Here is a 12,916-nt window from a genome sequence, read left to right as displayed (position 1 = left end):
GGAGGAATTGTGAATGAAGTGTCGGTACGTAAATAAGTTAGGACAAAACATTGTTTCCTCATCTTTCGATAGAGAGAGGAGAGAAGAGAAAAGAAGAGAGGACAAATATTCGAAGTATTTAATTAATAGTGAAGAGAGAGTTGATGGGAGAGAAGGAATCGTAGAGAGTAGAGACTCATGTGGGCACTAAATTTGAAGATCGAGGCGATCATGGTAAAAGATTTCACATATAAAATAGAAAACTCAAGTTGTGCATATATATCTATATTAATGACTACGAGCGTTGAAATTTGATCCTATCGCGTTTTTCATATATGTTCCAAAATGCTTGTATAGATATGTGTGTGCATAGACATAGAGTGTCGGAAAATTGCATTGGGACGGTTTACAATTAACTTGGTGTAGGGTTTGAGGTCCTTATATTCATTTCACACGGTTAAATTTTGTAAAAAGTGAAATTTGTACGTATTTGTCTTTCTTCTAACTACAGTTTAGGACTGGGCAAAATAACCGGTAACCAAATAACCGACAGAACCGAACCGAAAAAAATCAAACCGAAACCGAACCGAAGTTCCTCCAATAACCAATAGTTAGTAAAATCCTGTGTTCAAAATAACCGAAACCGAACCGAACCAAACCAACAATTAAATGGTTAACCGAAATATCCAAAAACCTAGAATATATCCAAAATAATATACTTAGTATTAGGCAAAACTATAAAATAAACTTAAAATATTAATTATTTCTACATTCAAAACAATTAAATACTTTAAATAATCAATATATTTAAAAGTTATTATTTTGAATTTACAAAGTTAAATACTATTTTGTAAAATCGGATCAATATTTTTCCCTCTTTTTATATTTTTGTAATATATTTTTGGTTAATTTCGGTTATATTCAGTTATCTTTGGTTACATTGGTTATATTAGGTTTATTTGGTTAATTTCAATATAATTTATGTTAGTTATGGTTATCTCTTCAACTAACCGAACCGAAAGAAACCAAACCAAACCGAACCGAAATTTCTAAAATATCCAAATGGTTATTATATTCCTATATCAAAACTAACCGATACTGAACACAACTGAACCGAATGCAGGCCTACTACAGCTTATATATGTTTACAAATTCTAAATCAACTCACAAAATGACAATAAAGACAAAGATTGCTCTCTGGAAAGAATAATCAAAAATGACAATCAAAGACGATTAGTTATTATATAGACTATATAGTTACATCTCTCGAATTATATACGAATTCTTTGGTAATTAATAGTAAGCCATACAAAAACATATAGTTACATCTATAAGCTGGTGTGTTAACCAATGCCTCATTGAAAAGGGTCACTAATAATAAAACCAAAACGATAAAAGACAACTTCTGTTTTGTGCATAAGTGAACCCAAGAATCTTTGGGAATCACATCCTTAGCCATTTGACAATACTCCCCCTTCTCTTAGATTTATAAGTTTTGTTTTCAATCGTCGGGATTGAAGACTGTCATGTAGTAAGTAACATTAGTATATGAGAAAAATGATCAATATATAAAAAATGCGTATAAACGTTTCATTCCACCACATTGTACTCGATCGGTTGGGGTAGACAATAATTTGTACCAGTATTCGAATAATCAAACGGTTCAGATCGATTAATCTTTTATTCCATTTGAGTTTCTTCTATGCTAATCTGATTTTATTTCACTTTTGAAGTTGTGTTTGAAAAACTCGAAAAAGTGGTATAATATGACAAAAGGTAAAGCGTAGTCCCCGGCAAAGGTCAACTTAATTGGAGATTATTAAAGAGCAAATTGTTATAAATGCAAGAGTGGTTTGGTCGGACTGAAATGTTTATTAATCACAAAACTACAATTCTAATGACACAAGATATTCGACTGCCAATTGTATATACATATAGACTTGACTATTTAATTTAATTAAACCAAGATGCTTAGTATCAAATATTCGATTAATTAGCCAATTTAAATAGCCTAGCCCTTATCACATGATATATGAAAGGCATGTTAGGTAAACAGAACATCTCTGTTTTTTTTTTAATGATACAGATTTTGGACTATGAATTCATGTTCAATCACACCATATATTCAATTTTTGTTAAAAGAGAGAAATTATTTTTAAGAAGTTAAAGGTGATAAGTTTATACGTCTTTGTCACTAAAAGAACAAACGGATATTTTTCTGGTCTGTTAACAAAAATGAAGCAAAACCTAATAACAAATGTGTTTTCACCAAACGGAAGATTCCAACACACTTTTCCATAAAAAACACTTACACTTACACGTAAACATGCATGACATAGATAAGAATATATATGTCTGTCTACATATATATATTATAGTTTATGACAAATAACAAGACTATACAACAATGCTTATATAGTGTACTTGTATCTATATATATGGGAAATCATAGTATTATTGAAGCCAACGCCGAAATTATCATAGAGAGACTATACACATATAACTTGAGATTTAAACTCTCACATGGGGTTTTTTTGTTTTTAGTTTTTGAGTAACTGAACTCGAGAGCTAGTATAAGACACTCTCGCCGGAGAGTCATGGCAGGGACATCTTCACCGGGAATATGCTACACGTATCTTGACCTGAACAGAGAAGAGACGGTGGAGAAGAATAATGAAGAAGAGTCATCAGTTGAAGACGAAGACCAAGTCACGAGTAGTAACAACGTTAGACAGTATGTTCGATCCAACATGCCTAGGCTTCGTTGGACGCCTGATCTTCATCTCTCCTTCGTTCGTGCAGTTCAACGACTAGGCGGTCCACACAGTACGACGACTCTCTCTCTCTCTCTCTCTCTCTCTCCCTCAAGTTCTCTCTCTGTGGTGGTTTGTAATAATTATGTTATTGTTGTATGACTTACAGGAGCGACACCAAAACTGGTTCTTCAGATGATGAATCTGAAAGGATTGAGTATTGCACATGTCAAAAGTCATTTACAGGTTCACACCATAATCTCACCATCGTCTGTTTCTCTAAGATTATCTCAGTTTTGTTCTTATTTTTTCAATGTTGTCATGTTTCTGATTTGAAGATGTATCGAAGTAAGAAGCTCGAGCCATCATTGTCTCGCCATGGTACGTTAGTTTTGATCCGCAGACATATATCATTCTTTTCACCAGGTTTGATGAAAACGACTTTTGAACAGAGTTTGGAGCTTTCATGAGTGGACAAAGAAGCTATTTGATAGACTCCAGATGTATTCCATATAGCGGCGATTTAAGACATGCCAATAACTCTAAAACCGTTCCTTCAAGGTCATTCAATCATAGACAACACAAGTATTAGTTCCTAAAATGTTTCAGATTTCTACATCCGACCAGAGAGTTAAAATTGCATTTTTTTTTCTGCAGGGTACTCAATCAACACGCGGCGGTCATTACAAATCGTGGAGGTAACTTTCTTATGCGACCTTCTAGCTGGTTGAGCGGGTTATGCACAAACAACCAAGACAGCATAAAGAACAAGACTCTGCCTCTGCTCGAGGTAACTACCTTCATTTTTGGTTAGAGGAACACTACTTTTGGTAAAAAACATATAGTAATCTTGGTAAAACCTTATTCAGATTAGGAAGACAATGATCAATGAGAAAAGAGTCCGAGATGAAGAGGTATCATCAGTCAAACGCATGAAATCAATATCCGGAGGTGGGATACAGTTACCTGAGTTTGGAAATTGCAGGCAAAAACCAACAGATGATATCAACACGATGCTCTCGCTCTCTCTGTTCTCGACATCATCAGGAGACCGTAACATAGCATCATCCGACATAACAGAGAGATGAAGTTTTTAACATTTAAGAGTTTCAAGAGTAGAGACCTTTTTCTTTTCTCTTCCTTAGCCGTTTCTTGGGATGAGTACTTAGCCAGGATCTGGATCAGGCTTGATTCAGATCCTGGAAGTACTTTCCTTCTAAGGTTGTATTCTTAGAAAATAAAGTAGAATCACTTGAAACAAAACACATGTAATAATAATATGTTTCCTACTCAAAAATGACAAACCAAAAACATGACTAGTCACTAGTTTGATTAAATAGTAATCGATAACAAAAGGCTTAACCGTATCTAAATTATAAGCAGTACCAAAAAATACCTCAAGCAGAAAGAATAAAAATACTTATCAATAATCTTCTTTCCTCCTCTTAGTCTTCTTTGCTTTCAATCCACCACCAGACTCATCAATGTCATTCTTTAGCTTTTTCGACTTCAATACATTCTTCTGCTTCGATTTCTTCACTTGTTTCTCACTCACTTCAGACTCACTACTACTCATCTTCTTCCTCTTCTTTTTATCTCGAGAACCATTGAGATCACCATCAACTTCATCATCTTCCAAATTCATTTGGTTTTCATCGTCATCAATAACCTCATGGATCCTTCCTTTCTTCTTCTTTTTCTTCAAACTCTTACTACCATCATCAATATCATCACTTTTAACTAATTCTTCACCATCCTTAACACCAAAAGGATCAACCTTGAGCTTCAAGTCATCAGGCATAGTCTGATATATAGGCAAGTCCAAACTCTCAGATAACTTCAAATGCAAGGATCTAACGTATGTCCACTTATCAGGCAAAGAATCAACTACTCCATTCACAGTCGCCATCACATTCTCGACGATTTCATCCCTTTCCATAGACAATGTCCCTACTTTGATGACACTACAAATCCCAGTCCTAATGAAGAACATAGCACCTCTACAAGCTTTCTCAATCTGCCCTTTCCAGTTCTTCTTCGTATCAATAGCCACAGGAATCTTCTTGCTACCAAAAAACTTCTTCCCAAATACTCTCGGCAACACATGAATCACTCTCCGATCACAGAAGAACCTCTCGTAGGAATCGCATAGCTTCTGTCTCGATTCGAATGATTTATAGTCCGATTTAAGCTTCGATAGCTCGAGAACTGTAGTGATCGGTATGTTCTCCGATTTGATCTTCTTCACTGCTTTCTCCTTTTTGAGACCACTTTTTTTTCCGTTGTCGACGATGAGACAGAGCTTCGGCGAGTCTTCGGTAGTGTTGATCAGAGGATGCGGAAGGGAGATTCGGTAAGCGCTCCTCTGATGCGTCTGTGGAATCGTATTCAGGTCTACGGTTAGGTAAACGGATTCGTCTTCCTCTAGAAGCTGATGTGGCTTCTTCGTTTTCCGTTTTTCGTTTCTACGTTCGAAGAGAGCCTTAATTGCTATGTTCACAGTCTTGGGTAGAGTAGTTACCTGCTCCGGTAATGGTTGCGGCTGAGCTGCGGTGGTCATTGGTATGTCGGAGAGATTAGTAAGTTACAAGTTAGGGTTTAAGTGTCTGCGGAAGAGATTCAGGGTTTTAGAGAGGAAGACGAAAAATTTTAAAACGAGTTTTTTTGGGTTTCTTAAGGCCCATGATATAGTTAATGGGCTTAATTTTATTGGGTTATAAATTGTCCACAAGTTTTGTAATTGGAGAAAAATGTTTTTGGAAGATGAGTGTAATTTTTTAAGATTTAGAAAATTATTACGACAAAATAGGGTATCTCTTTTATCAATTCAATGAAATATTTTTTTAACACATGTATTTGTATTTAAGTATAAATTTAAAATTAATATTAATTTATATATTGTTTTTTGCCAGTCCATCATACTATAAAACATGGTTATGTAGTAATCTTAGTTGTCATTTTATTCTTATCATTTGATGTTAAATTTTTATTATGTGTAATTTTTTTATTCAAAAGTACTAAATATATAAGAGATTTCCTTCCTTCTATTTCTTCTGAATGCATTGATTCTCATTTAGTCATTTATCCTTTAAAAAGAAAAAGTTAAGCAAGTGGCAAACGGCACTAATTCAAAATGTCATTTTTAGTCAAAATAAAAAATTATTTTCTTTTTTATGAAAATATACCATATACAAAAAAAAAAATAGAATTCTACCATAAATCAAAATGTGTTTTATTTGACAGTCGAAAAGTTTATGATATAAATTTGAGGATAACAAAGCTATCAGGTTTTTAACAAACAAAGAGAAGATGCTGGGCACTGTCAAAGCTCTGATGATGTGTTGTTGCTGTTGATGTGTAGGTCTCATAATGAATTTATCAATATTCTAGTGAGGGTGAATTGTCTTTTGTTATTCTTATTGCAATCTTTTTGTTGAATTCCAAGTCTACTATTTTCAAAAAAGTTCATCCTTATTTTGGTTAATTTCTTGTTTTTTTTTTTCTTTTTCTTTTGACATCAAATAGGCTTTTTAACTTTAAGATGTAGATGAACAAGTCTAATCTTTTGTTAGGAAGCCTATTATGAATAACAAATCTAAGCTCTTGTTAGACTTGTTCATCTACTACAATACTACCTCTTCTTCAGTTCTTCTTTTATAATCTATCATCTCGTTTATATATATATGAACAATCTATTATTCGTATCAAAAGTTTTTTTTTTTCCAACTTTGATGATTTAACAATATTATGCAACAAATCTTCTAACATAAATCTGTTGTTCGGTATTGAAACAAACTAGTTCTCATATATGTATCAGGTTTGTTTGAAGACAAACATCTCTACATCCGATAGAACAAGCAGTAAAAGGTATACAAATCCTTTCGGTAATTTTACTTTCAATATGTGATGTTCGTTTACGGATCTTGATTTTTTTCTATCTAAATTATTCTTACAACTTTTAAAACAATGTGTAGCAAAATGAATATTACTTGAAAAATTGGTCTTATCACTTAAAATAAAGTCATACAGATACAGTGTGTGAAATAGGTCTCTCCGGCACGTGACTCATTCCGTCGCACGTGTGACTTGCTTTGTCTTCTTTTCCCTCTCCTCTTTCTTCGGGGCTCCATCACTTTCCTAAAACCCCAGCAAGCAACTGTGTGTTTGCATCTCTTCCGCCATCAAAATCAAAACTTTTTATCAAAAACCCCCCCAAAAAATCCAATTTTATCTCACCAATCTCTATTGCAAATCTATCTGCATATACTTGTGTGTACGTATAGTTCTTTGTTGCTTGATCATGTCAATCTTCAATTCTCTGTTCCGTCTTTCGCAGTGCGGTTTTATCAGATTGATTGTTGGAATTTGGAATTGGGAGAACGTTGACCTGCTTCCGGTGAGATTTTTTTCATAAACCCTTATTCTTATTTTGCTCTTTTCTTCTCAAAGTTTTGATTTTTTTTTTTGGGTTTATGTGTGTTCTTGTGTGTTTGAACTATGTGGTAGAAGTTGGTTGGATTTTGCTCTTATTGAATATTCAAATCTGGGTTTGAAAACTTGTGCAGGAATTTGGAATTTTGCTACAGAGGACTTGGAGATGGGAGCTAACTGTTGTGGATGTCACAAAGGAACTGTTGAATCAGTTCAAGGCTCCATCATGTCGTAAGTTTTGATGCTGTATTAGTATTATTAAATGGAATTATCTACTTAATGAGTTTGTAGCCAGTCTTTGATGATTTGTCTACTACTAGTTTAAAAGCTGTTGATGGGGAATATATGGAATCCAATTGCCAATTAGTATGTTACTAAATCATGCACCAAGATATTAAAGTGGAAGCATTGAGGTTTACTTTACCTTCTTGTTTTTTTATTTGTCTCTACAGGTTAACTGACCTGAAGAACCAAGCTAGAGGTACACTTCATATTATTCTGGTACCTACGTTTTTTTAGTTTTTTCTTGAGGGAACCTATGGGTTAAGGAGACGCTCATGTGGTTTTAGACCTCGAGGAGATGGTTGTAGAAGAGACAAGAGATGATGCTGGGCCTCCGAGTCCTACCTCGAGCCCTTCAGAAGTTGAGGTCCTAGCTACAGGTACACGAAGTTTGATTCTCACTATTCTGGTACCTATGTTTTTCGTCCTATGGGCTAAGGAGACGCTCATGTGGTTTTAGGCCTCAAGGAGATGGTTGTAGAAGTGGCAAGAGATTATGCTGGGCCATCAGAACCACTACCTCTAAGTCCTACCTCGAGCCCTTCAGAAATTGAGGAGATATCCCAGTCTGTATGTCTGGTATCACAAGATGAAACCTCGGATACCAAAGAATCACCCAAAAATCTTGATCAAGATGAAGTGTCAAGTTTTGAAGCATCAAATTATCTTTGGAGTACTGGGTTGTTTCCTTACCCGATTCCGAGTGGTTTTTACTCTGTGGTCCCGGTAAGCTATCTTTAGGTTGATATTATCGTTGTCCAATAATTTCTTAGTTAGCTTTATTGATACTTGGTTACGTGTTGCTGTTTGTCAACAATCATTTGCTTATCTTAGTATGTTGTTAAATTTTTCAACAGGTTGAGAGATTGAAGCTTTCTAAAAGCATTCCTACAATGGAAGAAATTAATGCTCTTGAGGATCATGAACGACTTAAGGCTGGTGTGATTTGTGTAGATTTTAAGAAGGATTACAAGCTTCGGTTGTTGAAGCTGTTATATTACGGACTTGTCAGTGGATTGAACTCAGAGCCGGTTAAAGTAATTAAGAAAACTGCTGAACTGGTAAGAGTGGCGGACTAACTTTGGTAGTTGTGAACTCAAGGGAGAATCGATGACTACGTCAAAGATGCATGGCTACAATGCATATCATTTTGTTATTTTATCTTAGCACTGCATGCAGTAAATATTTGGCTCTAAAAAAGAAAACAAATAGATTTTATCCATTTATTAGACACTTTAAGGAACATCACATTATCTCAACAACCTCATTATACTCTTTTAGGTTATCGGGAAATTTTAATTGGAATTTTCCTTCTTCTGGCAGGTAGTAAAAGCAAAACGGAGTCAATCATTTAAAAGTCGTGGGTTTCCACTGCTAGGAAACATCATCAAACATGGTTCTTGTCGTGCTCGAGCAATCCTCTTTAAAGTTCTGGCTGATACTGTTCGTCTTGAAAGTAAGCTTGTAGTGGTAAGTACTTTTAAAAAATATGACCAGTGGCCTTGTGTATAACTCTTGTCATTGGTTGGTTCTGAGAACCTGGCATTTCGGTTAAATTTCTTGATCAGGGTTTCCCTAGTGATCTGGGATCTTCCTCTAGTGTCGATCCACGTTATCATATGTCTGTTGTGGTTGCGCTCGATGGTGTGGAAATGCTGGTCGACCTTAAGCGATGTCCTGGTCAGCTAAAACCCTTCTCACCCAAGGAAGTTTATCTAGCTCATGTCTCAACGGCATGGCAGACTGGTTTTGTAGACAGTGACTCTTGTGCTTCACCATTGGAGCCAAACAGTCCCATGGAACGGTCTGGTTCTTCATCTGTGTTACAATCCGGTTCAAGGTGATAAGCATACTTGTTTAGTTTTCTTGATTATGTTTATATATTTGCTGCCACCCGGTTTATATATATCTTATGTTTCTATTTATGCCAAGCAATTGCATATGCACGTATGAACGTAATTTTTGGTGCTTTTGTTCTTTCCTCAGTGGTTCACGAAACAAGCTAATCATCAAGGAACAGGGATCTCCTGGTTCCAGGTAATATTGTTTGTCAATATATTTGTCCTTTCAATAGTGATAAAATTTTATAGTGCCAAGTTTTTGTGTATATATATAGATTCCAAATTCCATGATACTTGTGTCTTAATATTTTGGTGTCCTCATGTTCCCTCAAATTCTGTCAACTATCTTTATTGATAAAAGGTGTAATATGGTATCCATTAAAGTCCTTTCTCTTTCTCTGATTTGTGTCCTATTATATAACCTTATTTAGTCAACTGCAATGTAAGAGCTGTGAATAGGTAAGTCGTGAGAGTATTTGGCTTACCAAACAGATGAGGTGAATTCAATATGTACTGCAATTGTTGAGTTTGCTGCATATGAAGTTTATAGCTGCAAAAATGTCATGGTATTTGATTAGTCATTAGTGTCTGGCTTACAATGGTTATAAGGTTTTGGCTGAAAAAATGGTTATGATGGGTAAGAAGGCTAATGTTTCAGTTTTTATGTGCAGTTCTAACTCAAATGGAACAGCAGAGCCGGAAACAGAGGGAATAAGGAGTAGGCGTATGAAGACTCCTAAGATCAGCCCTGGAGAGGGGTCCCAAATGGTAAAGTATGTCTGTTGAACAAGAACAACACTTGGTAACTAAACAAAAACATCAAATGTAAACCTGGTTCTTGCAATTCTTGCTTTTCAGGTCATTGATATAGTTGCCATATAAAGGAGCCCGGCTCAAAATACCTGAAGCGAGCTTATTGCAGGTTTGTGACTTCTCAAAAACTAACTGTTGTTTGTTTCTCTTAGAAAAGTTACCGTCTTTTTTAGTAAACAGACGTTTATGGAAAGTTTTTGTCTTGCTATAGATTGTTGGTCGGAACCAAAGCATAAGGCCGAGCTGTGAAGACAGTTACTGTTCTAAGAGAAACAAGAGTTAGATTAAGGTGTTAGAAAATTCATCGAGTTTTGTTCTCCTGATCTCTCCGGATTCTTCATTGACTCTATTACTATTAATAACAATGGTTTTTTGTATTATGAAATCATTTCATTGATTGCAAATTTTAGGCTTTGCTCTTTCCTTTTACAAACAAATATAACACATACAAATAAAATGGACAAGTTTCTGAAGTTAATACAGATATAACAGTATAGGTAACTCAATCATAAGTTTTCAGTCGATGATATTGCGGCTGTTCAATTGGTCCTCGAAGCGGCTACACGAACCAACTCTCATCTCTGTGCTCATATCATTCTCCGGCGCAGGATAATAGTCTGCTCTAAGCTGTACATCCCTTAAGTTTGGGATTCTCAACAAAAAGTTCATGAAATGCTCATGAGCTGTTCCATGTATGAAGAGCTTCCTCAGAGTCAGGCACTCTTGTAACAGACCTGCTCCAGGAAGCGAAAGACTCCTCTGGTTAACATCTCTATCCTGTGGTGGCCAATAATCTAGCTCGCTCAAGCTCAAGCTCCCAATTCCGGTCAAGAAGAATCTTTCCCATAAGCTCAAATCCATCTGCATTGGCGGTGCGGTCAGTGCAAAACCGATTGTGTCCCCGCAATCTAACTTCATCTTTGAGAGCTTTGGGTAGAGAGCAAGACAGCTTAGCCCGAACTCTGGCTCAGCTGGCCTGCGTTTACCTCTGCAATCTCCTTCTATCTTGATCCTAATCTCTTCCAAATTTGGACAGTCATCTAGTCCTGTCATAGGTAGTGGTGTCAGAAATTCTCCAACACTGATCCATAAAGACAGATACTCCAGTTTCTCCCATACTCTTTCTTCAGAAAAGAATCCATTCCCATCACTGGTTGAACAGTGTTCTGCCTCCGATGAATACTTGCACCTCTTCAGGCTCCTCTCGTAATCATCATCATCATCATCATCATCCTGGTGGTTAGTTTCGCTTGTTTCCAACTTCTCTTTTACCTCCTCCTCTGAACCAGACCACACACAGTCTATATGCAGTTTCTTGATCCGATCGCATATCGGCTCAATCGCCTTCAAAGAAGAGGTTGTATCAAGATTCTTGCAGCAAGAGATTCTCACATCAGTTAAAGTCATTCTCCGAAGAGTAACCATTGTTCTTAACCCCTTCACTGTTACATTCTCACACCCTTGAATCTCAAACTTGGTCAGCTTACAACATCCTCTCCCTACAGCAACCAATCCCATATCAGTCAAATCTTCGGAATTCTTAATGGACAAGGACTGCAACCCTCCACACAAAGCAACACCATCGAGCCTCCCCCAATCAGTAGCAGAGCAAACTCCTTGGAACTGACCTAGCTTCAACGCTCTCAGCTTCTTACATTTGGAATTCAAAGCCTCTAAAGCTACACCACTGTGGTTCACGTTCTTCCCTACATCAAGAACCAGCTCCTCTAGATTCGGTAAACCAGAGAAAACCTCAATCAAAGTCCCCGCCGTGACAGCCGAGTCACCACCAGCTTCTGGGATCGCCCTAGGATTCGCCAGAGACGCCGTGTCTACCATATGAAGAAGCGTTAAATTAGGGCAATTCGTAGCCACGGCGGAGAGAGTCTCATCCCCGACGAACTCAAAGTACCTCGGATCAAAAGTACAAGCGATACGAAAATCTCTCAAATTAGGGCAAGATTTAGCGATACTAACGATCTCGCTAGATTTGTAACCTTCGGTGAAAGACGCCGTCAAGAGATCCAACCGTAGAAGCCTCGCCGCGACGTCAGCGTAACGGAGAAGAACAGGAGGCAAGTCTTCAGTCCAGTGATAGAAAGCGGAGAGATCTAACGACTCGAGGAAACCACAGCAGTGTTCAAAAATAGGAACGAAATCGCCGCCTAAAGGGATCTGAGAAGCTCGCTGGTGCCATCGGAGGAGCTTGATGTGACGAATCCTCGGCCATTGAGGAAGGAGAAGCTCGAGGGAGGTAGGTGATCGGGAGTAGACGTTGAGAGACTCGACGGAAGGGAAACAGATTTTGAGACGGAGAGCGAGGAGGCTCTGGTGATCGAGAGGGAGAGAAGCGAGGAGTGTGTGACCCCATGGAGAGAGGAAAGAGAGATCGAGGTGAGAAACGGATCGGAAACAGCCGGGGACGAGAGAGAGGTCGCGAGCGTTGCCGCGGAGAGTGAGGTGAGAACGAGTGGATCGTTCGAGAGCGAGGAATTTGTGAGAGACTAGGGAGAGAGAGTTGCGAGCTCTGGAATCGGAGACTAGTGAGGAAATAGTGGATAAGATCACGTCAGGTAAGTCGGAGAGAGTTGTGGTGGTGGTTGAAGAAGCCATGAGAAGCGGCGAGAAGTGATGAGAGAAGAAGAAGAAGAAGAAGAAGCTCCAAACTCAAAGATTTAGGAAGAGAGAGAGAAAGAGAGATGATTTGTGTTGGGGATGAGATAGCGCCACGCCACGTGATACTGACATTCTCCTCTCTCTCTTTCTCTTCTCTGTTTTTTTTTTTCGATTTTTTAAAATTTGGATAAAATGTCTCTT

The 12,916-nt window shown here is 37.3% G+C and overlaps 4 protein-coding genes across 7 annotated transcripts; 2 read left to right on the top strand and 2 right to left on the bottom strand.

Annotated features, from left to right (window-relative positions):
* The first annotated feature begins 2,378 nt into the window (after nt 1-2,378).
* Nucleotides 2,379-4,029, top strand: LOC104782775 (uncharacterized). Its single transcript, XM_010507800.3, has 6 exons — nt 2,379-2,805; nt 2,902-2,978; nt 3,071-3,113; nt 3,185-3,293; nt 3,390-3,522; nt 3,602-4,029. Exons 1-6 carry the CDS (start codon nt 2,577-2,579, stop codon nt 3,818-3,820), a joined length of 810 nt encoding a protein of 269 aa, XP_010506102.2. The 5' UTR covers nt 2,379-2,576; the 3' UTR covers nt 3,821-4,029.
* Nucleotides 4,030-4,155: 126 nt separating this feature from the next.
* LOC104784372 (uncharacterized) lies at nt 4,156-5,292 on the bottom strand. Its single transcript, XM_010509405.1, has one exon. The coding sequence runs from the start codon at nt 5,290-5,292 to the stop codon at nt 4,156-4,158; it is 1,137 nt and encodes a 378-aa protein (XP_010507707.1).
* Nucleotides 5,293-5,977: 685 nt separating this feature from the next.
* On the top strand, nt 5,978-10,518 carry LOC104782773 (uncharacterized). 4 transcript variants are annotated; one of them, XR_015597330.1, is made up of 14 exons: nt 5,978-6,089; nt 6,550-6,599; nt 7,069-7,128; nt 7,298-7,394; nt 7,616-7,644; nt 7,733-7,825; nt 7,906-8,171; nt 8,303-8,506; nt 8,769-8,915; nt 9,014-9,285; nt 9,432-9,482; nt 9,958-10,059; nt 10,145-10,208; nt 10,311-10,518. XR_015597330.1 is itself a non-coding variant. In XM_087511096.1 (14 exons), exons 4-13 carry the CDS (start codon nt 7,330-7,332, stop codon nt 10,166-10,168), a joined length of 1,248 nt encoding a protein of 415 aa, XP_087367222.1. In that variant the 5' UTR covers nt 6,002-6,089; nt 6,550-6,599; nt 7,069-7,128; nt 7,298-7,329; the 3' UTR covers nt 10,169-10,208; nt 10,311-10,518. The 4 variants fall into 4 exon arrangements, 2 of the variants coding, with proteins under 2 accessions (XP_087367222.1, XP_010506096.1); XM_087511096.1 differs by having other exon boundaries at nt 6,002-6,089; nt 9,958-10,054; XR_767072.3 differs by lacking the exons at nt 5,978-6,089; nt 6,550-6,599 and having other exon boundaries at nt 6,853-7,128.
* On the bottom strand, nt 10,409-12,916 carry LOC104782774 (F-box protein MAX2). Its single transcript, XM_087511095.1, has one exon. It carries the CDS (start codon nt 12,710-12,712, stop codon nt 10,616-10,618), a length of 2,097 nt encoding a protein of 698 aa, XP_087367221.1. The 5' UTR covers nt 12,713-12,916; the 3' UTR covers nt 10,409-10,615.

This window comes from Camelina sativa, chromosome 4, assembly GCF_030686135.1.
Source record: "Camelina sativa cultivar CO46 ecotype springtype chromosome 4, ASM3068613v1".
NCBI lineage: Eukaryota > Viridiplantae > Streptophyta > Magnoliopsida > Brassicales > Brassicaceae > Camelina > Camelina sativa.
This window is presented reverse-complemented; position numbering and strand designations above follow the sequence as displayed.